This window comes from Leucoraja erinacea, chromosome 39 (assembly GCF_028641065.1).
Source record: "Leucoraja erinacea ecotype New England chromosome 39, Leri_hhj_1, whole genome shotgun sequence".
Classification (NCBI taxonomy): Eukaryota; Metazoa; Chordata; class Chondrichthyes; order Rajiformes; family Rajidae; genus Leucoraja; species Leucoraja erinaceus.
Window position 1 is genome coordinate 3,606,440 of NC_073415.1, and position 27,982 is coordinate 3,634,421.

The following is a 27,982-nucleotide window of genomic DNA, read 5'->3' on the forward strand; positions in this document are numbered from 1 at the left end:
TAGATAAGGAGGTGTAAGGTGTGAAACAGGAAAAAGGGAATGGATATCAAGGAAAATGTAGAAATATAGAAGGATTATTGTTAGCTGGGGGAAGGTATCAACAGGGGTGGAAGATTGCAACCTTCAACCTTCATCTATGTACCTCCCACTCCCTTGACATCAACCTTCACAGAAGAAGGTGGTATCAACAACGCAAACAAATAAAATGTAGTAGGAGGCAGTGAGACTGGTCGGAGAACTGGGAAGGGGAGGGAATGGAGAGAGAGGGAAAGCAAGGGTTACTTGAAATCTGGCGAACATAGGTAGGTGATGTTTTGGATCAGACAGATTCCGTCTAAAGAAGGGTCATGAAACGAAACGTCATCGATCCATGTTCTCCTGATCCGCTGAGTTACTCCAGCACTTTGTGTCCTTTCTCGTAGAAAATGTTAAATTCTCACTTGACAGATAGATGTGGAAACACACTGGTACAATCCTAATCTAAATTATCAAAGAAAACTATACATTTAAGCATAAAAAAGGAAAGGTGTTGAATATTCTCAGGTTAAAAAAAAAGCACTCGAGCTGCAGAATTAAATTCCTAACGCATAGTTTACTAGTGGGCATTGCACAAGCTGGAAAGGACAGCCTCTTCGCTACATTTGATGGCACTCAGTTTCAGGCAGCAATTTGATCTTGTTGTTAGGCCATGGTTACAACATAGCTTAAAAAAGGATCAGAAAATATGTTTCCAAACAAGATTCAGATCTTCAACTAAGTGAAGGGTTCTTAAAATGGCAAAACACAGGCCGCTCACAGATGTAATTCATTTTTTCACTACACGAGTATACCATCCAGGACCCATCACGGTTAGTACCAGCACAAGCTTCGTAACTTCCAGTGCTTTTGGGTTTTCCGTCGGCCCAAAACCTAAATGATAAAATGACATGGGTTAGAATGGTTGCAGTGTTCATGTCCGTAGATTCGCAAGTTATAGGAGTAGAATTAGGCCATTCAAGTTCAAGTGAGTTTATTGTCATGTGTACACAAAATTGCTGGAGAAACTCAGCGGGTGCAGCAGCATCTATGGAGATGCTGCTGCACCCGCTGAGTTTCTCCAGCAATTTTGTGTACCTTCGATATTCCAGCATCTGCAGTTCCTTCTTGAACACTTATTGTCATGTGTCCCTGATAGGACAATGAAATTCTTGCTTTGCTTCAGCACACAGAACATAGTAGGCATTTACTACAAAACAGATCAGTGTGTCCATATACCATTATATAAATATATATACACACACATGAATAAATAAACTGATAAAGAGCAAATAGGCCCATCCGCCATTCAATCATGGCTGATCTCTGCCTCCTAATCCCCTTTGTCCTGCCTTCTCCCCATAACCCTTGACGCCCGTTCTAATCAAGGAGTTGTCTATCATATGCTAACCCACTCATTTCTTCATAGTTTGAATTAAACCAGTTTGAATGTACATCTAATTATGTACTTGTGACGAATAAGGAGCGGTGTCACGGAGGGAGGGGAGAATATTAACCATTTTCCTCGGATTATCCATTGACTGGAACATGGAATATAAAACAGGCATAAAGGTACAGCACAGGAAGAAGGGTCTCAACCCGAAACATCATCCATTCCTTCTCTCTATGGGATGCTGCCAGTCCCGTTGAGTTACTCCAGCGTTTTGTGTCTATTTTTCTCCTGCTCTCAGATCCCCAGTCGAGAATAAAGACCTGGTGGCAGGTCTGGTTCAGCGGTGTGAAGAAGGGCCCAGCAGGCTGCTGCCTACACAGGGAAGCTCAGAAGCCCAGAGAGCACAGGAGAAGGGAGGGGCTGGCAACTATGGATGTGAGGAGTGGGCCGGTAGGAGATGGGCCGGGATATTGCCTCCATCACTCGTCAGGGTCGGAGGAGAAGGACCTTGGGTCGTGAGCCTGCAGACGCCTGGGGCTGACCTGGGCTTGCCTGAATCAAGGGCGTTCCAGTACATCCAGCACTTGGAATGAACTTTGGACCTTTTCTTTTTCTTTATAAACGGCACCAAAATATGGCGACTTTGCATTTACGAGTTGTGCAAAAGAATTTCACTGGGCCGTGCATAGGTGACAGTAAAGAACCATTGAATGTTTGAATTGAACCATGTATCAGGCCCAGCAGTGAGTGGGGGTGGGCTGGACAACATTGGTTGCTCAAGTGTCTTTTCAAGTCAAGACCTGAACCTTTTAGTTTAGTGATACAGTTCAGAAACAGGCCCTTCGGCTCAACAAGTCCACACTGACCAACCATCCCGGCACACTGATACTATCCTACCAAGGACAATTTATATTTAAACCAAGTCAATTAGCTTCCAACCCTGTAAGCCTTTGGAGTGTGGGAGGAAACCAGAGATCCCGGTTTGGTGGCAGCGCGGGTAGAGTTGATGCCTCACAGCGCCAGAGACCTGGGTTCGATCCTGGCCACGGTTGCTGCCTGTGTGGAGTTTGTACGTCCTCCCCATGACCTGCGTGGGTTTTCTCCGGGTGCTCCGGTTTCTCCCACATTCCAAAGACGTGCAGGTTTGTAGGGTAATTGGTTTTGGTAAAGATTGTAAATTGTCCCCAAGTGTGTGCGTGTGCGTGTGTGCGCGCAGGATAGTGTAAGTGTGTGGGGATCGCTGGTCGGTGCAGACTCGGTGGGCCAAAGGGCCTGTTTCCGCGCTGTATTTCTAAACTAAACTAAACCCCAGAGAAAACCCACATGGTCACAGGGAGAACGTACAAACTCTGTACAGACAGCACCCGTAGTCAGGATCGAACCCGGGTCTCTGGCGCTGCAAGGCAACAACTCTACCGCTGCCCCACCGTGCCACCCAAACCTCCATGAACCCATCTTTAAAAAAAAACTCACCTCCAGTCCTGATAGTTTTCAGAGCTAATTGCACAAAATAAATGTTTAGCAACAGAGGGTCAGACTGGTGCACCAATTAGCCCGTTCCACTGCAAAGAGAACTTACGTTTGTGAAGGAACGTAGTCAGTACCATCCACCCAATGCCAGGTCCCATCCACGCTGGACTCATTCAGGCCAATCCAGTGTCGTGTTGTCTTGACCTCTCGTTTCACAAACGCCTATGGCATAAATAAATAAATATAGGATTGTGAGAGACGCAAGACATATTGGTTGACCAAAACTACTGGAACCTAGCCACGCCATTTTCATGATTTTATCATCTGACTAAGTGCTTCTTCTGTTGCAAAAATATCGAGTGTAGAATATGTCAGATTTGCTGCCTATCGATCTGAATTTCTGCCACGCACAGTAAGAAATGCTAATCTACAGTGCTTTTATTTCATAAACCCCACGATAATTGGAGAGTGTGTGTGTGTGAATATGTGTGTGTGTGTGTGTGTGTGTGTGTGTGTGCGTGTGTATACGTGTGTGTGTGTGTGTGTGAATACGTGTGTGTGTGTGTGTGTGTGCGTGAGTGTGTGTGTGTGCGCACGAGTGTGTGTGTGTGTGTGTGTGTGTGTGAATACGTGTGTGTGTGTGTGTGTGTGTGTGTGTGTGTGTGTGCGTGCGTGTGTATACGTGTGTGTGTGTGTGAATACGTGTGTGTGTGTGTGTGTGAATGTGTGTGCGTGTGTGTGTGTGTGTGTGTGTGTGTGAATACGTGTGTGTGTGTGTGAATACGTGTGTGTGTGTGCGTGTGTGAATACGTGTGTGTGTGTGTGAATACGTGTGTGTCTGTGAGAGCGAGATAATATATATGTGTGAGTGTGTGACATTATATCTGTCTGTGAGATAACATTATTGTGTGTGTGTGTGTGTGTGTGTGTGTGTGTGTGTGTGTGTGTGTGTGTGTGTGTGTGTGTGTGTGTGTGTGTGTGTGTGTGTGTGTGGTGTGTGTGTGTGTGTGTGTGTGTGTGTGTATATGGTTTGTGTGCGTATAAATGATAATATGTGTGATAATGAGGTGGTGAGTGAATGTGGAGAGATGACCTGCAGAAAGCGCTCATAGGACTGGTATTGGGAAACTCTACACAAAGCCACCCCTCCCCCCCCCAAAGCTCCCTACACCTTCTCTTTCCCCCCCCTCCCCCACCCTCCCTTTCCTCCGTGCCCACCTGGACTGCCACCATCCACTCCCCCACCCCCCTCTCCCCCATCCCGCCACTTTCTTCCCTCTGTCTTTGCAACATGCAAATTTCAAATTGTCACACCTTCCTTTCGTATCTCTGGCCTTTGTTCCAACCATTTGCCCATCAAAACCCTTCTCACCTATGCTTGAAGAAGGGTCTCGATCCTAAATGTCACCCATTCATTCTCTCCAGAGATGCTGCCTGTCCTGCTGAGTTACCCCAGCTTTTTTTTGTGTCTATGACTTATTATCTGCCAGACTTTGCCCTGCTCCTCTCCTTTTCCATCATTTTTCTCCCTCCATACCTCTCCCCCCCCCACCCACCCCCACCAATCAGTATAAACTTGTATAATCTTGATCCAAAACGTCACCTCTCGACGTTCTCCAGAGATGCTGCCTGTCCCGCTGAGTTACTCCTGCACTTCATGTCTATGTTTAGGCGTACCTGTTTGGCAGAGCTGTCGATCACAACCAGGTTGGCCATCTGGGCAGTGCAAAGCCTCTGCGATGACACCCAATCTTCCGAGTTTGGTGAAAAGTAGAAGCACTTTTGGCTGAATAACGTCCACTGGTCGGGGCACTCGAATCGGGGGCGACCTGGAAGTGAACATCCGGTCACCAAACTCCTCCCCACAACAGGAGCCACGTGGACAAACTCCGCCACTGGTGCCAAGGGGACACCTCATCCATGGAGCCCAATGGGCACTCTCCCTCCCTCCTTCCTTCCTTGGTCAAGTGGGCCATGGGGAGGTGTGTAGTGAGAGGAGTCTGGGCTGCAAGCATTGACCAAGCAACATTGAGAGTTGAATTGAGGATGACAGCAATCCATGTCTTTACAGAGAGGAAAGGAACCCTCAAAGGAGTTGCCCTTTCTCACTCTACACTTGATAGGAATCGTATCATCCATGGGTCTGAGACCAACCCCACCAATTTATTTGAAGAAGGGTTTCGGCCCATTTCCTTCGCTCCATAGATGCTGCTGCACCCACTGAGTTTCTCCAGCATTTTTGTGTACCCACCAATTTATCATCTAGTGACTCCCCCTGGAAGTGATGGACTTACAGGGGAATATCTCAGTGGCAAAGCAGCTGAGGAACGTTGCCAAAGGTGTAGCAGTTACTGCCCATAGAAGCAGCCCATGGCACCGCTCCCCACAGTCTCACACAAGGCTACCTGTGTTTAGGGTTTTCATCGGTCCCTGGTGAATAGGGCCATCGTCTAGTACCTTTTGTAGTTGTGACGATCACATGGGCTGTCTAGATGTTAGAGATGTGTAGGTAGGAACTGCATGTGCTGGTTTAAACCAAAGATGGACACAAAATGCTGGAGTAACTCAGCGGGTCAGACAGCATCTCTGGAGACAAAGGAATAGATGCTGACTGACCTGCTGAGTTACTCCAGCTTTTTGTGTCTCACCAATTTATCCATGATTCTTACTCCGAGGATTAGGGTTGTTCGAAGGATTGGAGACTGCAATAAAATGTCTTGCCTTCAAGAGACTTTTGAATGCACAGGGTTTTTTTTTTTTTAATACCAAGAGTCGGGGAAACAATAACCAGATGACATAAGTTTAAGGTGAGAGGAGGAAGATTTCATAGGAACCGAGGGGCAACTTTCATACAAAGGGTGCACAAAATGAGCTGCCAGAGGAGGTAGGAAAGAACTGCAGATGCTGGTTTAAATCAAAGGTAGACTCAAGATGCTGGAGTAGCTCAGCGGGACAGGCAGCATCTCTGGAGAGAAGGAATGGGTGACGTTTCGTGTTGAGACCCTTCTTCAGGCAGCTGACAGGGGTGTGGGTGGGACAGATATAGAATATAGTCAGAGACAGCAAGACTGGTGGGAGAACTGGGAAGGGGAAGGGGATGTAGAGAGAGAGAAAACAAGGGCTATTTGAAGTTAGAGAAGTCAATGTTCATACTGCTGGGGTGTAAGCTACCCGAGCAAAATATCCCTGCACCTATTGTCTATTGATCCGAAACATCACCCATTCCTTCTCTCCGGATATGCTGCCTGTCCCGCTGAGTTACTCCAGCTTTTTGTGTCTGCCAGAGGAGGTAGTTGAGGTAGGTACTATAAGACAATTGGACAGGTACACGGATAAGAAGGGTATTGCGGGATATGGGCCAAATGCAGGCAAATGGGACCAGGGGAGATGGGGCATCTTGGGCAAGTTGGGCCGAGTGGCCAGTTTCCGTGCTGTACGACTCTATGAGTTGCGCAACGCCCTTCATTGACTGACCGATGGGGTGGATGAGACAAGGATGGCTCCCGTCGTTCTCAACACTCACAGTTTTCCCTCATGTCCGCGAGCTGAGCGCGCACGTCACCGTGCCATTTGCGCGTCTGATCCGACAAGCTGGAAACTGAAAGTGAAACGCAGGATTACTGCAGGGCCAGGATATTCCAGTCACACTGGTCTCTTTAACCCCAGCACCCACCGCACAACATCCACTACAGGACAGAGGCCAGGGAAACAGGCAAACTCTTGCATATCTTTCATTCATTGTCCTGCTTTGGTCTGGTTTGGCTCAGCAACCAAGCACGACACCCGGAGGCTGCAGCGAACCGTCCGATCAGCTGAGAAGGCTGTTGGCTGCAACCTTCCCTCCACTGACGAACTGTACACTGCAAGGGCCAGGAAGTGAGCGGGTAAGATCATCTCTGACCCCTCCCACCCTGGCCACAAACTCTTTGAATCACTTCCCTCTGGAAGGCAACTCCGGACTGTCAAAGCCACCACCGCCAGACATTAAAACAGCTTTTTTCCCCACGAGTAGTAGTTCTACTCAATAACCAAAAATCTGTAGCCTCCTTTTGCTCTGGTATTTTACATGTTTAATCGATAGTGTTTTATTATTAATGTTTAATGTTTTATGTGTCATTCTTAACTCACTGTATGTCATGTAGTCACTTGCGGGCGGAGCACCAAGGCAAATTCCTTGTATGTGAATACTTGGCCAATAAACTTATTCATTCATTCATTCTATATCTCTCCACATCATCGTCTATATCTCTTGTTTCCTTCTACCCTGACTTCTAGTCTGAAGAAGGGTCTTTAACCCAAAACGTCACCTATTCCTTCTCGCCAGAGATGCTGCCTGACCCGCTGAGTTTTTATGCCCCTGTCCCACTTAGGAAACCTGAACGGAAACCTCTGGAGACTTTGCGCCCCACCCAAGGTTTCCGTGCGGTTCCCGGAGGTTGCATGTGGTTGCCGGAGGTTGCAGGTGAAAGGCACGGAAACCTTGGGTGGGGCGCAAAGTCTCCAGAGGTTTCCGTTCAGGTTTCCTAAGTGGGACAGGGGGCATTAAAACTCCAGCTTTTTGTGTCTATCTTTGCGTAACTCTTCACAGCGGCAATTCCCAATTATCCCTGCCCGATGTTGGGAATAATGGGAAAGACATGGGTTGAAAGTGGAGCCTGGCACCAGGGAGTGTCTTCAATCCCACTGGCTAGGTGGCACAGTGGGTAGAGCTGCTGCCTCACAACGCCAGAGACCCGGGTTACAGCCTGCCTGTGGGGAGTTTGCACGTTCCTCTGAGTGCTCCTGCTTCCCAAAGACCCACGCCTTTGTGGGTTCATTGGCTTCTGTAATGGGCCTGACCCACTTTCATGACCTAATTCACAACCTTTTTGAATCGTGGACATTTTTCATCAGGCTAGAAAAAACGCCACAACCTAGTTGATGCCACGAGTACCTACGACTAACATCACGACCTACCTACGACCTTGTGACGCCCATGCTGCTAATACGAGTCAAGGGCAAACTCGGCAGAGGTCGTGAATTAGGTCTTGAATGTGGGACAGGCCCTTCACTTGCCCGTGTCGCAGTGCGTGGACGAGAAAATGAGATCTCGCCCCGAAACAGCAACAATCAGGATCGCTTGCAGCTGGCCATGTGCAGCGATGCTTTGTCATTGACATGCCCTGCTCTCTCTGCCATTGCCTGTACTGTACTGTACCCTCTGTCTGCTCAGACAAGGCAATCTCCAAGCAGGGCAGCAGGAGGGGAGGCACTGCCCCCTGCTGGAACGACCAGCCTGCTGCAAGTCTCCCCAGCAGAATGACCAGTGGATGAGTCGACAGGTGAACACACAGGGGCATTGTTGGAGTCTCACTTACTCCTGCTTTCTATGTTCCTCTGTCCTGCCGCCAATTGTTCGTTTTCCACCCGAATCACTGAGATCAGTTCTGTAATGGGCATGAAATATTGGTTACAGTAGTCAGGAATACTGAACGAGGGACAGAACATTCACATTATGGTAACACAGCCATCCACACACACCCCTACATGCAGACTGATCCAACACACCACACACAGACCCACCCACACACACACAGACCCACCCACACACACACAGACCCACCCACACCCTACACACAGACCCACCCACACGCAGACCCACCCACACGCAGACCCACCCACACAGCAGACCCACCCACACGCAGACCCACCACACACGCAGACCCACCCACACGCAGACCCACCCACACGCAGACCCACCCAACACACACACTGACCCATCCACACTCCCCTACACACAGACTGATCCATCACACCCTACACAGACCCACCCACACACTCCCTGCACAGACTCACCCACACACACAGACCCACCACACACACACACAGACCCACCCACACACACACAGACCCACCCACACACACACACAGACCCACCCACACACACACAGACCCACCCACACACACACACAGACACACACCCCCACACACACACACACACACACACACAGACACACACACACACAGACCCACACACACACAGACCCACCCACACACACACACACAGACCCACACACACATTCCCCACACCCAGACCCACCCAACACACCCTACACAGACCCATCCACACTCCCCTACACACAGACTGATCCAACACACCCACACAGTCTGACCCACACACTCCCCACACAGACCCACCCACACAGACCCACCCACACACTGCCCACACACTCCCAGCCACACACTCCCTGCACACAGACTCACCCACACATTCCCCTACCCACCGACTGATCCAACACACCCCACACAGTCTGACCCACACGCTCCCCACAAAGACCCCCCCACGCACCCTTTGACAAAGACTTACCCTGCTTCATGCTCGCAAGTTCCGATGTGATGTTATCCTTCAGCTCTTTAATTTCTCCAGACATCTGTCTGACTAAAAGTGAGACAATAACATGGAGGCCACATCAACGGATACTTTTAAGGCAGAGATTGACAGATTCTTGGTTAGTACGGGTGTCATGGGGTTAGGGGGAGAAGGCAGGAGATTGGGGCTTTAGAGGGAGAGATAGATCAGCCATGTACTATGTTCTTGACTCCAGGGACTGAGTATAGTTTAGTTCAGTTTATAGATACAGTGTGAAAACAGGCCCTTTGGCCCTCTGAGTCCACGCCGCCCAGCGATCCCCGCACCCGAACACTCTCCTACACACACTGGGGACAATTCTACAGTTTTACCACGCTAATTAACCTACAAAACTGTACGCCTTTGGAGTGTGGGCGGAAACCGGAGCTCCTGGAGAAAGCCCACGCAGGGAGAACGTACAAACTCCGTGCAGACAACCCGTGGACAGGATCAAACCCGGGGCTCTGGCGCTGTGAGGCAGTAACTCCACCTCTGCACCACAGTTTCACCTGGGGTTATAGGGAGAGTTTGGACAAGCTAGGACTTAATCCCTTCCAATGCAGGAGACTAGGGTTAATCATATAGAGGTGTATAAAATCATGATGAGCATAGATAGTGTGAATGCACACAATCTTTGTCCCAGGGTTGGGGAATTAGGAACTAGAGAGCAGAGGTCTACCTAGTCCAGTTGCAATGATCGAGAGGAGTTGATATGGAAGAGGTTCACTGGCAGTTTTCAGACTTGGAGATCTGTAACATTGGGTAGCAAATTAATTGTAGGTTCCTTCCTTGAACATGTCTTTGGATTCATGATATGCTGAATATATTTTGTGTGAAAGCCTGTGACCAGAGCCTGTCTGATCTCTCTCACTTCCCTCCACACTGTGTGAGTCACCAGTCTCCTGCCCTTTGCGGGAAGGTCCCCCATCCCCCGACGCTTCTACACGGCTGCAGGCAGGCCCTTGCTCATCCTCCCATCCCTAACACTCACACGCCGTCTGCAACTTACACTTCAGCAGCTCCACGACAAACATCACCGTCAGCAGGACAAAGAGACCCAGGAGGATGTAGCTCACTATCCCAAAGGGTTTTCCTCGCGTTGCTCCCGCCGTTCCTTTGGCAGCGTCTGGAAGGTGGGAAGGAGGTTGACTGATTCATTGATTAACTGATTAGTTGATTCATTGCCTGTGATTAGTTGACATTGACCGATTAGTTGATTCCCTGACTGATTAGTTGATTCCCTGACTGATTAGTTAATTAATTGACTGATTAGTTGATTCCCTGACTGATTAGTTGATTCCCTGACTGATATGTTAATTAATTGACTGATTAGTTGATTCCCTGACTGATTAGTTGATTCACTGATTAGTTAATTAATTGACTTGATTAGTTGATTCACTGGCTGATTAGTTAATTAGTTGACTGATTAGTTGATTACTGCCTGATTAGTTAATTCATAGTTAGGTACAGGTTACTGAGTTGGATGATCAGCCATGATCATATTGAATGGCGGTGCAGGCTCGAAGGGCCGAATGGCCTACTCCTGCACCTATTTTCTATGTTTCTATGTTTCATTGACTTAGTTAATTCACTGACTGATTAGTTGATTAATGACTGATTAGTTACTTCATTGACTGATTAGTTCATTCATTGACTAATTAGTTATTTTGTTGACTGATTAATTGATTTACTGACTGATGGAGAAGTTGATTGATTGATTGTGATTGATTGATTGATTCCCCCCCAGCCTCAGTGCTCCCTGCACCCTCCCCCTCCAGTGCTTCCCCAGCCTCACCTGCCGCTGCTCCCTCCTGTGTCCCGTCAGGCTGGGCATCCTCTGTTTGAAGGGAACAGAAGAGATTGATAAGTGAAGGGACGCGGATTACCTATGGGCAATTTGTTCACATTACTGGGAGGTGTGTGAGGTCCACCTCCTCCGGCTCTGGGACACAGTGGGTACTGAGACTGGCATTTGCCTGCTGCTCAGTCAGTGTGGGACACTGGTCCAGGTGATCCTGGCACAATGAAACAAGTGTGGATGCAGGAACTGCAGATGCTGGTTTACACCGAAGATAGAAGCATACACAAAATGCTGGACTAACTCAGCGGGTCAGGCAGCATCTCTGGAGAGAATGAATGGATGACATTTTGGGTCGAGACCCTTCTCGAGATGAAAAAAGGCACAGCGGTGAGTCACCCTGGGCCAAACAATGTGTGTGTGTGTGTGTTTGCCTGTGTGCAAATGTTGGTATGTGTGTGTTTGTGTTTCCAAATGCATATGTTTGTCATTGCATGTGTATGTTTGTTCTTGTATGTGTGTTCATGTGCATGTGTGCATCGACGTATACATGTGTGTACATCAATGTGCGCATGTGTGCCTTGCACTGTATGCATGTGGGTGCATACATGTGTGCAAGTGTGTGTGTCTGTATGAGTGTGTGCATTTGCATACAGGTATGTTGGTGCATAGGTTTGTGCAAGTGTGTGTGTGTGTACGTGTCTGCGTATGTTTGTGTGTGTGCATTTGCATACATGCATGTGGGTGCAAACATAGAAACATAGAAATTAGGTGCAGGAGTAGGCCATTCGGCCCTTCGAGCCTGCACACTGCCATTCAATATGATCATGGCTGATCATCCAACTCAGTATCCCGTACCTGCCTTCTCTCCATACCCCCTGATCCCCTTAGCCACAAGGGCCACATCTAACTCCCTCTTAAATATAGCCAATGAACTGGCCTCAACTACCCTCTGCGGCAGAGAGTTCCAGAGATTCACCACTCTCTGTGTGAAAAAAGTAATTCTCATCTCGGTTTTAAAGGGTTTCCCCCTTATCCTTAAGCTGTGACCCCTTGTCCTGGACTTCCCTAACATCGGGAACAATCTTCCTGCATCTAGCCTGTCCAACCCCTTAAGAATTTTGTAAGTTTCTATAAGATCCCCTCTCAATCTCCTAAATTCTAGAGAGTATAAACCAAGTCTATCCAGTCTTTCTTCATAAGACAGTCCTGACATCCCAGGAATCAGTCTGGTGAATACATGCATGAAAGTACATATGTCTGTGTGTGTGTGTCTTTGTGCATGTGTGCATACATGCATGTAGGTGCATACGTGCGTGCAAGTGTATGTGTGAATTTGTGCATACATGTATGTATGTGGGTGTGTACGTGTGTGCATGCATTTGTTTGTGTCTTGAGTGTGTGTGTGTGTGTGTATGTGCATGTGGTATTCCAAAGAGTATGTGCGCTTCAATGTGTTCCTGAGTGTGTTTGCAAGTGTGCATTGTGTTGGTGCATCTGTGCGTTTGTGTATGTTTCCATAAATGAGACCAGGCACGCACACATGAGTGGCAGGAAATGCTGACCCAGTTGTACACAGAGTGATACAGCTGACAAGTGACCACTTCACAAGGCACCACGTTATTGTGGGTCTTGAGCCACATAACAGCCAGAGAGCGGATCACCTTGCCTTGTCTATGCACTTGCACTGGTTGCTTTAATCAATGCCAGCATTTATTTTGCAATTTTAACAACTAAATTCGGCCTGTGAAATTGCACAAAAAAGTGAAGTGCTGAGCAACTCAGCGGGTCAGTCAGCATCTGGGGAGAGACACAGACACTCGATGTGTTGGGGTCGGCAAACTTCCACTGACCCGACCCGAAATGTCATCTGTCCATGTCCTTCCACAGATGTTGCCTGACAAGCTGAGTTACTCCAGCACTTTGTGTCATAGAGTCTGTTATACAGCGTGGAAACAGGCCCTTCAGCCCCACTTGCCCAAAACAGCCTAACCCTTGCCATCATGACCAACATGTCTCATCTACATTAGTTCCACTTGGCCCATATCCCTCTAAACCTGTCCTATCCATGTACCTGTCTAATTGCTTCTCAACCATTGAGATAGTCCCAGCCTCAACTACCTTCTCAGAAGCTTGTTCCATGCACCCACACAACTTTTTGAGCCAGCACCGCCATTCAATGTGATCATGGCTGATCATCCCCAATCAGTATCCCATTCCTGCCTTCTCCCCATATCCCCTGACTCCGCTATCCTTAAGAGCCCTATCTAGCTCTCTCTTAAAGCATCCAGAGAACCGGCCTCCACCGCCCTCTGAGGCAGAGAATTCCACACTCACCACTCTCTGTGAGAAAAAGTGTTTCCTCATCTCCGTTCTAAATGGCTTACTCCTTATTCTTAAACAGTGTGGCCCCTGGTTCTCGACTCCCCCAACACCGGGAACATGTTTCCTGCCTCTAGCGTGTCCAAGCCCTTAGCAATCTTATATGTTTCAATGAGATTTCCTCTCATCCTTCTAAACTCCAGAGTGTACAAGCCCAGCTGCTCCATTCTCTCAGCATATGACAGTCCCGCCATCCCGGGAGTTAACCTTGTATACCTATGCTGCACTCCCTCAATAGCAATACCTATCACAGTCTGTATCTGTAACTTGACGTACAATCACCATCACTGGTTGTGCGGAGATTGCACATTCACCCCGTGACCTGCGTGGGTTTTCTCCAAGATCTTCAGTTTCCTCCCACACTCCAAAGACGTGCAGGTTTGTAGGCTAATTAGGATAGTATCAAAGTTTAAAAAAAAAATCCCTAGTGTGTGTAACGTAGTGTTAATGTACGGGGATCACTGGTCAGCACGTTCTTGGTGGGCCGAAAGGCCTGTTTCTGCGTCTGTATCTTGTAACTAAACTGAACTAAACTAAATGAAACAAGCACCCCATGCTACATGAGTCAGTCTAATCCTGGTTGGGGATATTCCTCAGCTTCATAGATTCTCATCGGTTTGCATGTGGCCTCGGCTGCATAATTATACAGCTATTCTTGGGCATGGGCAATGTGTTCCAGATGGCCAGAACAGGAAGAAAGTTATGAGTAAGGAGAATCATCTGTAAAATAAGTAAACCACCAGTGAATCACCGGGTGGCAGGGCTGCTGATTTTAAACAGCTCCCTAGTAAAGCTGAAAGAGAGACGGTGGGGGTGGGGGTGAGTGTGGGTGGGGGGTGGCGGGGCCAGGTGTGGTTAGGAAGATGGGGAGGGGGGAAAGTGGGGAAAGGGTGGGGAGCAGGGTAGGTGGAGGAAGAGGGGGTGAGGGAATGGGGAGGGAGGGGGTGAGGAGGCAGTGGGGAGGGGGGGAGGGGGGGGTGGGGAGGGGAGAGAGAGGGGGGAGTGGGGAGTGAGAGAGGAGGGAGTGGAGAGAGAGGGTGAGGAGACAGGGGGGTGAGAGAGAAGGGAATGGGGGGAGAGTGTGCGGGAGAGGATGGGGGAGAGACTGGGGAGGAAGAGAGGAGAGAGGAGGGAGAAAGGAGGGAGTGAGGGAGGGTCTGGGGGGAATGAGGAATGGTTGAGGAGGGAGGGGGGAGGGGGAATGGGAAGAGGGTGAGGAGTGGGGAGGAGTGCGGAAGGATGGGGGAAATGTGGGGATGGTGAGAAGAAGACACTGGCGAGGAAGTGTCAAGGGAACAATGCGGGGGGAAGCCACAAAGTGGGCAGAGTAGGGAGAGAATGAGGAGGGTGGGGGAGGGGGTGGGGATGGAGTAGTGGGCTGAGAAGAAGGAGGCAGTGGGGGAGGGGGAGGAGGGATTGGGGAGGGGGAGGGTCTGAAGAGGGGGTGAGGAAGGAGTGTGAATGGAGTGGGTAGGAGTGGTGCAAGGAGCCCCTGGGGAGGTGGTGACAAGGCAGTGCAGTACGGAGGGGGTGAAGCAGGTGGGCAGTGAGTAGGGCAAGAGCATGGAGGCTGAGGAATGGGGAGAGGGTAAACAAAAGTGCTGGAGAAACTCAGCGGGTGCAGCAGCATCTATGGAGCGAAGGAAATAGGCAACGTTTCGGGCTGAAACCCTTCTTCAGACTAATGAAGGGTAGGAAGGGAATGGGGAGTGGGAAACTGCTCAGGGAGTGTGTCAAAAGGGATAAGAGTAGAATTAGGCCATTCGGCCCATCAAGACTACTCCACCATTCAATCATGGCTGATCTATCTCTCCCTCCTAACCCCATTCACCTGCCTTCTCGCTATAACCTCTGACACCCGGACCAGTGAAGAGGGAGATGGGGGGATGTGGAGAGAAGTAGACATGAAAGGGGTCTTTTACGACTGAGCTGGCTTTGCATGGAACCAGTGGTCTGCCTCTGTCCCAGTGGGAGGTGCGGGTAATGTTCAGCCGTTATGTCCCCAATCTGCTCATCACATGAAGCCAACCTTCAAATCAATGACTTCCTGAACTATAACATAGAAACATAGAAAATAGGTGCAGGAGTAGGCCATTCGGCCCTTCGAGCCTGCACCGCCATTCAATATGATCATGGCTGATCATCCAACTCAGTATCCCATCCCTACCTTCTCTCCATACCCCCTGATCCTTTTAACCACAAGGGCCACATCTAATTCCCTCTTAAATATAGCCAATGAACTGTGGCCTCAACAACTTTCTGTGGCAGAGAATTCCACAGATTCACCACTCTGTGTGAAAAATGTTTTTCTCATCTCAGTCCTAAAAGACTTCCCCCTTATCCTTAAACTGTGACCCCATGTTCTGGACTTCCCCAACATCCGGAATAATCTTCCTGCATTTAGCCTGTCCAACCCCTTAAGAATTTTGTACGTTTCTATAAGATCCCCCCTCAATCTTCTAAATTCTAGTGAGTACAAGCCGAGTCTATCCAGTCTTTCTTCATATGAAAGTCCTGACATCCCAGGAATCAGTCTGGTGAGCCTTCTCTGTACTCCCTCTATGGCAAGAATGTCTTTCCTCAGATTAGGAGACCAAAACTGTACGCAATACTCCAGGTGTGGTCTCACCAAGACCCTGTACAACTGCAGTAGAACCTCCCTGCTCCTATACTCAAATCCTTTTGCTATGAATAACAACCTGTCCCCTACACCCAGTGCCCCTCCTCCATCCCTCTATCCCCGCAGTGAGCAGTGTACCTGCGTTCCGCACATTCATCTTCATCTCGTCCTTGCCCTGCCGATCTCCAGCACCGTCCTTCACCATGGTGTGTTGGGTGGTGACCCGTCAACCTGCCAGACAGAAAGAAGGGGGCAGAGATGAAGTGGAGCTTTATACCAACCCTAGGGCTCCATCACTGCTCAATGCCCCCACCCAAGCCACCTGGGTCCCCAACACTGCCCTCGGGTCTCACCCCCACCCAGGGGTCCCGCATCCCCACCCCCATCCAATGGCCGCACTCTACAATAGACCAATGGCGGCACGGTGGCGCAGCGGTAGAGTTGCTGCCTCACTGCGTTGACACCCAGGTTCCATCCTGACCGCGTGCGCTGTCTGTACGGCGTTTGTACGGGCTCCCCGTGACCTGCGTGGGTTTTCTCCTGTTGCTCCGATTCCCTCCCACACTCCAAAGACGATCCCCGCATATTAACACTATCCTGCACCCTATGGGGACAATTTCTAGGGACATTTACCAAGCCAATTAACCTACATACCTGCACGTCTTTGGAATGTGGGAGGAAACCGAAGAACGCAGAGAAAACCCATGCAGGTCACGGGGAGAACGTACAAACTCCGTACAGACAGCGCCCGTAGTCAGGATCGAACCCGGGTATCCGGTGCTGCATTCGCTGCAAGACAGCAACTCTACCGCTGTGCCACCGTGACCGCCCTTTCTCTCTCCAAACGGCCAGCCACTTGGAGTTGATGTTCTCCTTGATCTCAACCCACTATATCATTATCAATGGTCTCTGTTTCTTCTTCTTATTTGTTCATGCATTCCCCAAGAGGCTGAAAGGTCTCCCTTATGAAGAAGGGTTTTGGCCCAAAACGTCGCCTATTTCCTTCGCTGCTGCACCCGCTGAGTTTCTCCAGCATTTTTGTCTACCTTCGATTTTCCAGCATCTGCAGTTCCTTCTTAAACAAGTTCTCCCTTCTCATCAATGGCCTGCACTGCCCGTTAGATATATTACTATTGCCATATTACTCTTCCATAACGCAAGCTTCTGAGAAGCAAACCACTGCAGATGCTGGTTAATACCAAAGATAGACACAAAATGCTCGCGTCCCAGTCACAGTGGGACAGGAAGCATCTCTGGAGAAAATGGATGGGTGACGTTGCAGGGTTGGAATCCTTCTTCAGTATCTCTCGTTCTAGGAAGATGCATTATAAGAATGACACTACAAGCTGGAGTAACTCAGTGGATCAGGCAGCATCTCTAGAGAAAAGGAATAGGTGACGTTTCGGGTGTAGACGCTTCTTCGGACTGGGAAAAGAGGAGTGAGGGACAGTTGCGGACGGGGTCTAAAAATATTGGTTACCAGGAGACAAAGGGGGCCCAACATCAGGGGCCCACTTCATCAGTGGCCCACTTGCCATCGGGCAAGCTGACACCCTGGCCAGTCCGCCACTGGTGAGAGACATGGACTGTACTTAGGAGAAATGAATGAAAGATATGCAAAAAGCAACGCTAATGAAGGAAATGTGGGAGACACAATAGGCCAATGTTGGGTGTGAGAGAGGTGACAACGAGTGTACAGACAGAGGAACCCAACAGGGTGACAGCAAAATTAGTATGTGTAGTAAGGAACTGCAGATGCTGGCTAATACCGAAGATAGACACAAAGTGCTGGAGTAACTCAGCGGGACAGGAACCATCTGAAAAAAAGGATGGGCGACGTTCTGAAGAAGGGTTCCGACCCGAAACATCACCTATTCCTTCTCTCCCGAGATGCTGCCTGGTTCATTTAGTATAGTGCAGAGATACAGTGCGGAAACAGGCCCTTCGGCCCCACCGAATCCATGCCGACCAGCGATCACCTCGTTGTACTACACACCAGGGGTGACTTATAATTTTCACCAAAGCTGGGACTGATAGGGTTAGTTTAGTTTAGAGAAACAGTATGGAAACAGGCCCTTCGGCCCACCGAACCTGCGCTAACCAGCGATCCTCGTACACCAGCACCATCCCGCACACTGGGGACAATTTACAGTTTTTTACCAAAGCCAATTAATCTACAAACCCGAAACGTTGCCTATTTCCTTCGCTCCATAGATGCTGCTGCACCCGCTGAGTTTCTCCAGCATTTTTGTGTACCTTCGATTTTTCCAGCATCTGCACTTCCTTCTTAAACCTACAAACCTGCACGTCTTTGGGATGTGGGAGGATACCGGAGCACCCGGAGAAAACCCACGCGGTCAGAGGGACAACATGCAAACTCCGTACAGACAGCACCCGTAGTCAGTACGGAACCCGGGTCAGTGGCGCTGTGAGGCAGCAACTCTACCGCTGCGCCGTTCTGTTGCCCGAAACGAACATTTTCTTTCCTTTCCACATAATTCCACGTTCTAATCTCCACCAGAATGTTCAGCAGCAGCATTTCACAGGAGCGTAATTAATCAAAGTTCTGGCGTCAAGCCTTTTAAGGAGATATAAGTCCCGATCATCCGCAACTTGCTGGAAGAGTTCTGCCTAAAGTAACGCCCTGAGTTAAGAAAGAGGGGGAAAAGCTTTGGGAGGATGGGTGACTGAAAATACCATGGGCAGAGGAAGATTGGGGAGAATTTGGGTGTTGCAGAGTTCGGGGGGGGGGGGGGGGGCAGAAATCTCAGTGAATTAGCAGAGACAAAAAAGCTACAGTGGGATTCCACAATATATACATATATATATATATATATTGTTTATCCAGTGATTTATATCCTTGGCTATATATATATATATATATCCACAAGGATACAATGTACAAAGTGAGAAAAGTACGGAACAATGAACTGCAGATGCTGGTTTATACCAAAGATAGACACATATCCCTGGAGTAACTCAGCAGGTCAGGCAGCATTTCTGGAGAAAAACGGTGGGTGACATTTCGGGTCGGGGCCCTTCTTCAGACTGAAGGCAGTGCTAGTGCTGTTTCATCAGTTCATTAGTACTTGATTAGTACGAGACTTGATTAGGGTGTCAGGGGTTATGGGGAGAAGGCAGGAAAGTGGGGTTGAGAGGGAGAGATAGATCAGCCAGGATCGAATGGCGTAGTAGTCTTGATGGGCCGAATGGCCTAATTCGGCTCCAATAACCTATGAACTTATGAAAGGTGGGGCAAGGGGAGGGATGATGTTAGGAGTTAGAGGCAGGTGAGAGATAGTTGGATGTCAGGTGGATCCAGGTGTTGGAGCAAAGGGGATGCAAATAATATCTCCGAGGATCTAATTGTCAGTGCATTGCAACAGGGTTAAAAACAAAGGCAGTTGGAAAAAGTTCAAAGGTGATTTGGGATAAATGTCCTAAGAATAAACACGGCCAAATTGGACTGGCTTTTAGATGGGACAACTTTGAAGAGTTGGGCCAGTTTGTTTCTATGCTGTATGAATCTATGACTATATTTGGAGCCAACGGCAACACTGTGGAGTTGCTGCCTTACAGCACCGGAGAGCCGGGTTCAATCCTGAGCCTCCGGGAACCGCACGGAAACCTTGGGTGGGGCGCAAAGTCTCCAGAGGTTTCCGTTCAGGTTCCCTAAGTGGGACAGGGGCATAACACTCAATGCCCCGACCAATGCATTCTTTACAACTATCTACTTGTGTTGCTACTTGTAAGGGAGCTCCAGGCATGGATCCCAAGATCCATTTGTACATAAACTCTGTCTTGTCATTAACTGTATACTTTCCCTTTGCATGTGAACAGAAAACCCATGGAATACGGTAGCAGTTTGGGAAAAGGCGGAAAGACAACTCAGAGAGGAAACTGCGATGCTGATTTTCGAGTGATGGGCTCTCTCGATCAAGAGTGGGAGCTAGCCAGAGAGTTGTGAGTCTGTGGAATTTTGTCACAGCGAGTTGTGAGTCTGTGGAATTTTCTCACAGCGAGTTGTGAGTCTGTGGAATTTTCTCACACAAAGAGTTGTGAGTCTGTGGAATTTTCTCACAGCGAGTTGTGAGTCTGTGGAATTTTCTCACAGCGAGTTGTGAGTCTGTGGAATTTTCTCACAGCGAGTTGTGAGTCTGTGGAATTTTCTCACAGAGAGTTGTAAGTCCGTGGAATTTTCTCACAGCGAGTTGTGAGTCTGGAATTTTCTCACAGCGAGTTGTGAGTCTGTGGAGTTCTCCGCCACAGAGGGCGGTGGAGGCCGGTTCTCTGGATACTTTCACGAGAGAGCTAGATAGGGCTCTTATAGATAGCGGAGTCAGGGGATATGGGGAGAAGGCAGGAACGAAGTACTGAATGGGGATGATCAGCCATGATCACATTGAATGGCGGTGCTGGCTCGAAGGGCCGAATGGCCTACTCCTGCACCTATTGTCTATAGTCTAATGTCAATGCTCAAATACAGTCCAATGTGAAATCAGGGTTAAAGAGAGAATATTCCTGTATTATTTAAAATGCTAAATTATTCTGATTGTGTACATGAGGAAGCATTAGTAGATTGAATGCCGTTAAAATTGTGTAGTGAGTCGCCGTAACCCTGTTTAGAAAGGTTCAATAAACAATGCGATCTTCTGTTGCCAGTTTCCCCGTGACGTTTCCCAGTCTGATGCTGCTCTCGGGCACATTCAATGCGCGCTGTTGTCCTGGGCCTGCTGCGAGTTCTCGCAGTTGGCCTAGCAGCTGCCACCACAGCAGGAGTTGCCCTTTAGATAGTGGAATTGGCCCTTTAGCTATGCAAGGTTCCAAGGAGAACGTACAAACTCCATACGGACAACACCCTTTAGTCAGGAACTGCAGATGCTGGTTTACACCGATGACTGAAGAAGGGTCTCGACCTGAAACGTCACCCATTCCTTCCATCCAGAGTTGCTGCCTGTCCCGCTGAGTTACTCCAGCATTTTGAGCCTATCTTTCTCTGTAATTGTAGCATTATAATGCAGTAACAATATATTGTGTGCTTTTGGTATTTTTCTCTTTCCACTACTTGTTGTACTGGCATCCTTGTACTCGTGCACAATAAGATTTGACTGCATTGCACACAAATAAAAATGTTTCACTGTATCTCAGAACATACCACAATATTCTTCCACTCTTTGTGAGACAATCCTCTCATTTTACTCCTTCGACAGGGTCCCTGTGCTCCAAATGCACAGATGTCAGTTTCCCAAAACCATGCTGATACACCTTCACCACTTTGAGCAATTGCAGGTCTGAGAAGGATGGATGGGGGATGGGGGGGGGGGGGGGGGGGAGAGAGGGACCTAATTGAAACTTACCAAATAGTGACAAGCCTAGATAAAGTGGATGTGGACCATGGAGAGCATGTTTCCACTAGTGGGAGAGTCCAGGAACAGAGGCCACATCCTAAGTATAAAAAGACGTACCTTTTGAAAGGAGACGAGGAGGAATTTGAGCCAGGGCAGATTTTGACCCTCTTGGTCTTTGTTGTATCTGGGGGACTCGGTCATTTCTTGGCACTCAGGACTGGCTGTTCATACGTTCATAAGTTCTAGGAGCAGAATTAGGCCATTCGGCCCATCAAGTCTACTCTGCCATTCAATCTTGGCTGATCTATATTTCCCTCTCAACCCCATTCTCCCGTCTTCTCCCCGACACCCATACTAATCAAGAATCTGTCCCGCTGAGTCACTCCAGCTTTTTGAATCTATCTCTGCCTTAAAAATACCCATTGACTTGTCCCCCACAGCCCTTTGAGGCAGTGAATTCCACAGATTCACCACCATCTGACGAAAGAAATTCCTCCTCATCTCCTTCCTAAAGGAACGTCCTTTGAATCTGAGGCTGTGCCCTCTGGTCCTAGACTCTCCCACTAGTGGGAATCAGTGACGATATTGGATTTTGAGCACACGCGTGAATTGTTCGCTGGTCTTGCCTTCCCCTGGCAGGGCTTGGAATAGACTCCTTGAGGGGTCTGGTGTCATGTGTGTGAACTAAGTGACCCACCCTGTCTGTGCTGAGCGAGTGTAATTGGAACCCTGCTGCTGGGAATGTTGTCCGAGGAGAGGACATTGACACGCCCGACATTGACACGCCCGGCTGCCCCAGCCACTGCATCACCTGCCGTCAACTCAGAGCCGTGGGTTCGAGTCCCGGCTTGGGCGACAATTTCCCAACTAACGGGATTTCATGGGAAGAAACCTGGTTGATTTCTGGGACAGTAAACCCCCTGTCCCACTTAGGAGACCTAAACAGCAACCTCTGGTGACCTTGCCCACCACCCAAAAAAAAAATCACGGTCAAGGTGACCTGCAACCTCCTACCACTTCCCACAAATATGTTGAAAACCTTCCTCGACTGTGAAGAAAACCGGCTTCAACTAGACCTGCGACAAAAAAATTATCAATGTTTAAAACGGCAACCTATTTTTAGTCGAGGCCGGTTTTAATCATGATGAAAAAATAGCAGCAACCTAGGTGAAGCCTCGACCACACGGAAACTACTTTCGACCATTAGGGAGAGTGACCAAAACCTCCCGTGACCTCAATGAAACCTTGGGTGGCTGCCAAGGTCACCAGAGGTTGCTGTTTAGGTCTCCTAAGTGGGACAGGAGCTTGAGATTGTTTTTCAAACAAGCGTTGTTGAACATCCTACTAACAACAGAATGGTAGGGATATAGGGACATATTGAATATCATATTGAATAGCTGTGCTGGCTCGAAGGGCCGAATGGCCTTCTTGGTTACTTGGTTCTCCAAAATATTCCAACTGGAATTTAAACTGGAGGTGGTGAAGGGTGGGATTAAACCAGAAAGGGTTATTGGGAAGAAAGTGCTACTTTAAATTTAGTTGCATCTGGTTGGGTAACTATAGTTTGGTGGAGATTATTCCATGCTTTAATTGTGCGGGGGAAGAACGAATTGCTGTACACATTTGTCTTCTCCTGCACCTATTTTCTATGTTTCGATGAACCATCCTACCAACAACTAGACAGCAGTCCTACGCCACTATCTATCTCATTGGAGACCCTCGGACTATCTTGGATCGGACTTTATTGGACTATTGAAACTTTCTCATCTTCTCCGTGCATATGGCGTGCACAGCCTAAAGTTGCAGGTCAACTTGTACTACTTGATCTAATTGTTTGTGCACGCCGGGTTGATTGCATTAGTCAAAACAGGGTGGACCACCTGAAGGTTGCATTCTCCCTTGCCCTCAGGACTGTGCTGTGGTCACTCTGTGCGGGCAGAAGGTCATAAGGAATAGGAGTAGAATTAGGCCATTCGGCCCATCAAGTCTACTCCGCCATTCAATCATGGCTGATCTATCTCTCCCTCCGAACCCCAATCTTCTGTCTTTTCCCCATAACCTCTGACACTAATCAAGAATCTACCTCCACAGCCGTCTGTGGCAAAGAATTCCACAGATTCACCACCTTGAGCGAGGACTCTGGCCCCCCAGCCATTTGTGGCTGTGATTAGGAATGGGCCATACTGTTGCTAGGGGTCTCTCTCCAAATTTAACCAACCCCCCTCCCCCACCCACCCACTGACCCACAGGAGGATGCTCCCAGGTTGGCTGAGTGGGAGCCTCTTTGCTGTCACTACAGCCGGGTGAATACAGGTTTAATTATTGTCTTTTCACGTTGCAGGTGTATTACAATCCAATGACCAAGCGGACGATGCAGGTTACAGGTAAACCCCACTGTCATGGGCTTGAAGCAGTGTTGCCTGGAACGAGTGTAGCAATGCCCGTAACAAGTGTACATGCTCCCCATATAATGACTGTTGACGATGCCTGTTATGATTGTTGCTGCTGCCTGTAATGAGTGTAGCTGACTCTCGTAACGAGTGTAGATCCTGTCTGTAATGACCAGACGATGTCTGTAATTATTGTCGGTGCTGCCCATAATCAGTGGGATGACGTCTGCAATGAGTGTCGGTGCTGCCTGTAACAAGTGTGGCTGACTCCTGTAGCCAGTGTGGATGCTGTCTGCAATGACTGTAGGCTAAGCCTGTAATGAGTGCATATGACACCCATTACAAGTGTAGGTGTTATCAAGTGTAGTTTCGTTTCTCGAACAAATGAGGGTGTTACCCGTCACGAGTGTAGGTGATGCCCGTAAAGAGTGTAGGTGCAGATAATATCTGTAATGTGTGTGGGTGATGCCTGTAATGAGTTTGCACAATGCCTGTAACGAGGTAGTTGCTGCCTGTAATCACTGTAAATAATGCCTGTAATGAATGTTGAAGCTGCTTGTAATGACTACAGACTATACCTGCAATGCATGTTGATGCTGCCTATAATGGGTGTTGATGCTGCCTGTAATGACTGTAGGCGATGCCTGTAACAAGTGTAGATGCTGGCTGTAATATGGCACGGACTGGGTGTGTGTGTGTCAGGGTGTGGTGTGTGTGCTGGGCTGGACACTGGAGTGCTGTCGACTGTACTGAACGGTCTGTGCTCCGTGTCGGCAGGTGTGCAAGCTGATGCGTGCCCCTGTGATCGTGAAGGCGTTGCTCGACCGAGGCGGATGGGGACCTCTCCATCCAGCCCAACGAAGGATTAACAGCCGAGCGTGGCCCGTTCAGCTGTTGCAGCATCTGCGGCCGTCACTCTCCCTGTGTGGGGTTTACGGGGAGATGCTCGCTCTGTTGCCAAGTGCTGGCGGGGAAACAGGAAGCCAGAGCTCCACTCTCTGGGGGGAGCTAGGGCCCCTTCCAGGCCTCGTGCGGTCAGAACCACAGGCAATTAATGTTGGGACGAGAGGCTCACAGTAACCAAACTCCCTCCACACCACGGCCCAACATTGCTGTGCTACTCAATACCAAGCACATGGCCTCCTGACCCAATCCTCACCCGTGAACCCCAACTATCACCTCTGAACCCCTAACCTCTGAACCCCAACCCTAACCTCTGAACCCCTAACCTCTGAACCCCAACCCTAACCTCTGAACCCCAACCCTCACCTCTGAACCCTAACCTTCACCTTTGAGCCTCAGAGCACTGAACCCCAATGCTCACCTTTGAACCCCAGCCCTCACCTCTGAACCCTAACCTTCACCTTTGAGCCTCAGAGCACTGATCCCCAACACTCACCATTGAACCCCAGCCCACACTTTTTCACCTCAGCGCTCAGCCCTTTTGAAACCCCAACCCTCACCTGATACCCACCCCCTCACCTCCGAAACCCCTGCCCTCACTTTTGAACCTCCAACGCTCACCTGAACCCCAACCCTACCCTCTGAAAACCCTAACGTTGACCCCCACCTGAACCCAAGCGTCCTCTGACCCTTGAACCCCCAACTCTCATGTCTGACCCCAACCGGACCCCATGAACAACCACACTCCCCTCCCCCCTGAGCCCAAACCCTGACACACAACCCCGACACCTGATCCCAAACGACCCCGGGACCTCCCCTTGACCATACCCTGGGCTTCCTGATCCTCACCCTAACCCCCTCGGCCATAATCCTGAATCCCAAACCTGCAGACACAAAAAACCTGGAGTAACTCAGTGGGTCAGGCAGCATTTCTGGTGAAAAGGAATAGGTGACCCTTCTTCAGACTGAGAGTCGGGGATGAGAGAAACAAGAACTATAGGATGTACATAGAACAAATGAATGCAAGTCGTGCAAAAAACAATGATGATCAAGAAAAGGCAGAGCCCACAATGGTCCATTGTTGGCTGTGGGGGTAGGTGATAACGAGTTATACAGACAGTGAAACGCAACATGATATTAATCTAGTACGATGTGTAGGGAAGAACTGCAGACGCTGGTTTAAATTGAAGATGGACACAAAATGCTGGAGTAACTCAGCGGGATAGGCAACATCTCTGGAGAGAAGGAATGGGTGACTTTTTGGGTCGAGACTATTCTTCAGACTGATGTCTGTACGATGACTAGGGACCACAACCCTGACCATGACCCTGAATCCTGACAACTCACACTGACCCCCTGAACCCTAACCATGGCAATTTCAACATTCACCCCGAACATTGAGCCTCTGATCAGGACCCAGCCCCTGATCCCTTGAATCCCACTCTGACCTTAACCCTGTCATATGCTGAGAGGGACTGTCATATGCTGAGAGAATGGAGCAGCTGGGCTTGTACCCTCTGGAGTTTAGAAGGATGAGAGGGCATCTCATTGAAACATATAAGATTGTTAATGGCTTGGCCACGCTAGAGGCAGGAAACATGTTCCCGATGTTGGGGGAGTCCAGAACCAGGGGCCACAGTTTAAGAATATGGTGTAAGCCATTTAGAACAGAGACGAGGAAATACTTTTTCTCACAGAGTGTTGTGAGTTTGTGTAATTCTCTGCCTCAAGAGGGCGGTGAATGTTCTCTGGATACTTTCAAGAGAGAGCTAGATAGGGCTCTTAACGATAGCTGAGTCAGGGGATATGGGGAGAAGGCAGGAACGGGGTACTGATTGGGGATGATCAGCCATGATCACATTGAATGGCGGTGCTGGCTCGAAGGGCCGAATGGCCTACTCCTGCACCTATTGTCTATTGTCAAACCCTTCCCACAAAAAAGGGAATTGGGGTTAGGGGGCTGAGATAGAACAGCCATGGATTGGATGGTGGAGTAGACTTGATGGGCTGAATGGCCTAATTCTGCTCCTATCACGAATGAAATAATACACAATAGAGAATAGGTGCAGGAGTAGGCCATTCGGCCCTTCGATCCAGCACCGCCATTCAAAATGTTGGAGTAACTCAGCGGGCCAGGCAACATCCACAATCAATACCCCGTTCCTGCCTTCTCTCCATATCCCTTAATTCCGCTATCCCTACCCTAGTGAAGTAATGTTCCTGATCCTTTCCGCTGAACTCTTTTTACTGAACCTAACTCACAATCCCGACTCCCTTTCCCATGCCTATGTAACCACCGCTGGACCCTAAACGCCACCCCTGCCCCTATAAGGCGAGGCTGGGATCCCGGGGCGAGGCGGGGAGACGGGCCGGGCAATGACTCACAGACTCCTGTGTTAGAAGGAACTGCAGATGCATGTTCAAACTGAAGAGCTGGAGTAACTCAGCTGGACAGGCAGCATCTCTGGTGAGAAGGAATGGGTGACATTTCGGGTCGAGACCCTTCTTCAGACTGAAGACTAAAGTTGTCAGCGTTTTACGTCTATCTTCTGTTTAAACCAGCATCTGCAGTTCCTTTCTATATACACACACACACATATACACACACACACACACATAAGGAAGGTACACAAAAAAGCTGGAGAAACTCAGCGGGTGCAGCAGCATCTATGGAGCGAAGGAAATAGGCAACGTTTCGGGCCAAAACCCTTCTTCAGACATAAGGAAGGGTTTGGACCCCAAAACGCACACATTCCTTCCCTCCAGAGATGCTGCCTGTCCCGCTGAGTTACCCCAGCTTTTTGTGCCTGCCTTCAGTCTTATTCCGGTCTTAATATAACATCGGAATTCTTCTACAGTGACCGCTTTAAGTCGGCGGCTGTATGCAAACTCCTGGCTAAACCGCTGCGGGCAATTCCCGTCCTAATTGAGACATCTAAAGTTGCAAAGAGTCTTGTGCATGTTGCAATTGCGAGGTTTACAGCAATGAGTAATTGCATTGAGATCGGACTTACAAGTTTGGGGTTGCAGCTGTGCACGCTTTCACCGTTATTTAACGTCTCGCCGTTAGTTTCTCTCTCCTCTCTCTCAATGGGCCGTGGAGCGGTTGCAATCCGCCGCCGCGCCTCCCTGGGCGGTGTCGGTCCGTCCACACTGGAACCCCTGCAGCCCGGACTCCAACAAAGAGAAGCGAGCGAATCTTCCGTCTGCCTCGCCGAACTGTTACAGCCCTGCCTCCTGCTCCTCCCACTCCCACTCCTCTCCCCCACGCCTAC

General features: G+C 49.1%; 2 protein-coding genes across 3 annotated transcripts in view; both read right to left on the reverse strand.

Annotated features, from left to right (window-relative positions):
- On the reverse strand, nucleotides 1-27,932 carry LOC129714468 (hepatic lectin-like). 2 transcript variants are annotated; one of them, XM_055664079.1, is made up of 10 exons: nucleotides 27,722-27,931; nucleotides 16,205-16,297; nucleotides 11,062-11,103; nucleotides 10,276-10,392; nucleotides 9,225-9,296; nucleotides 8,236-8,304; nucleotides 6,402-6,476; nucleotides 4,556-4,707; nucleotides 2,988-3,100; nucleotides 1-909 (listed from the first exon to the last, which is right to left on the reverse strand). In XM_055664079.1, the coding sequence occupies exons 2-10, from the start codon at nucleotides 16,269-16,271 to the stop codon at nucleotides 750-752; spliced, it is 867 nt and encodes a 288-aa protein (XP_055520054.1). In that variant the 5' UTR covers nucleotides 16,272-16,297; nucleotides 27,722-27,931; the 3' UTR covers nucleotides 1-749. The 2 variants fall into 2 exon arrangements, with proteins under 2 accessions (XP_055520054.1, XP_055520055.1); XM_055664080.1 differs by lacking the exon at nucleotides 11,062-11,103 and having other exon boundaries at nucleotides 27,722-27,932.
- Nucleotides 1-27,982, reverse strand: part of LOC129714466 (uncharacterized) — a 90,107-nt gene that overhangs the window by 13,698 nt on the left and 48,427 nt on the right. The gene's annotated exons all lie outside the window — the stretch shown is intronic.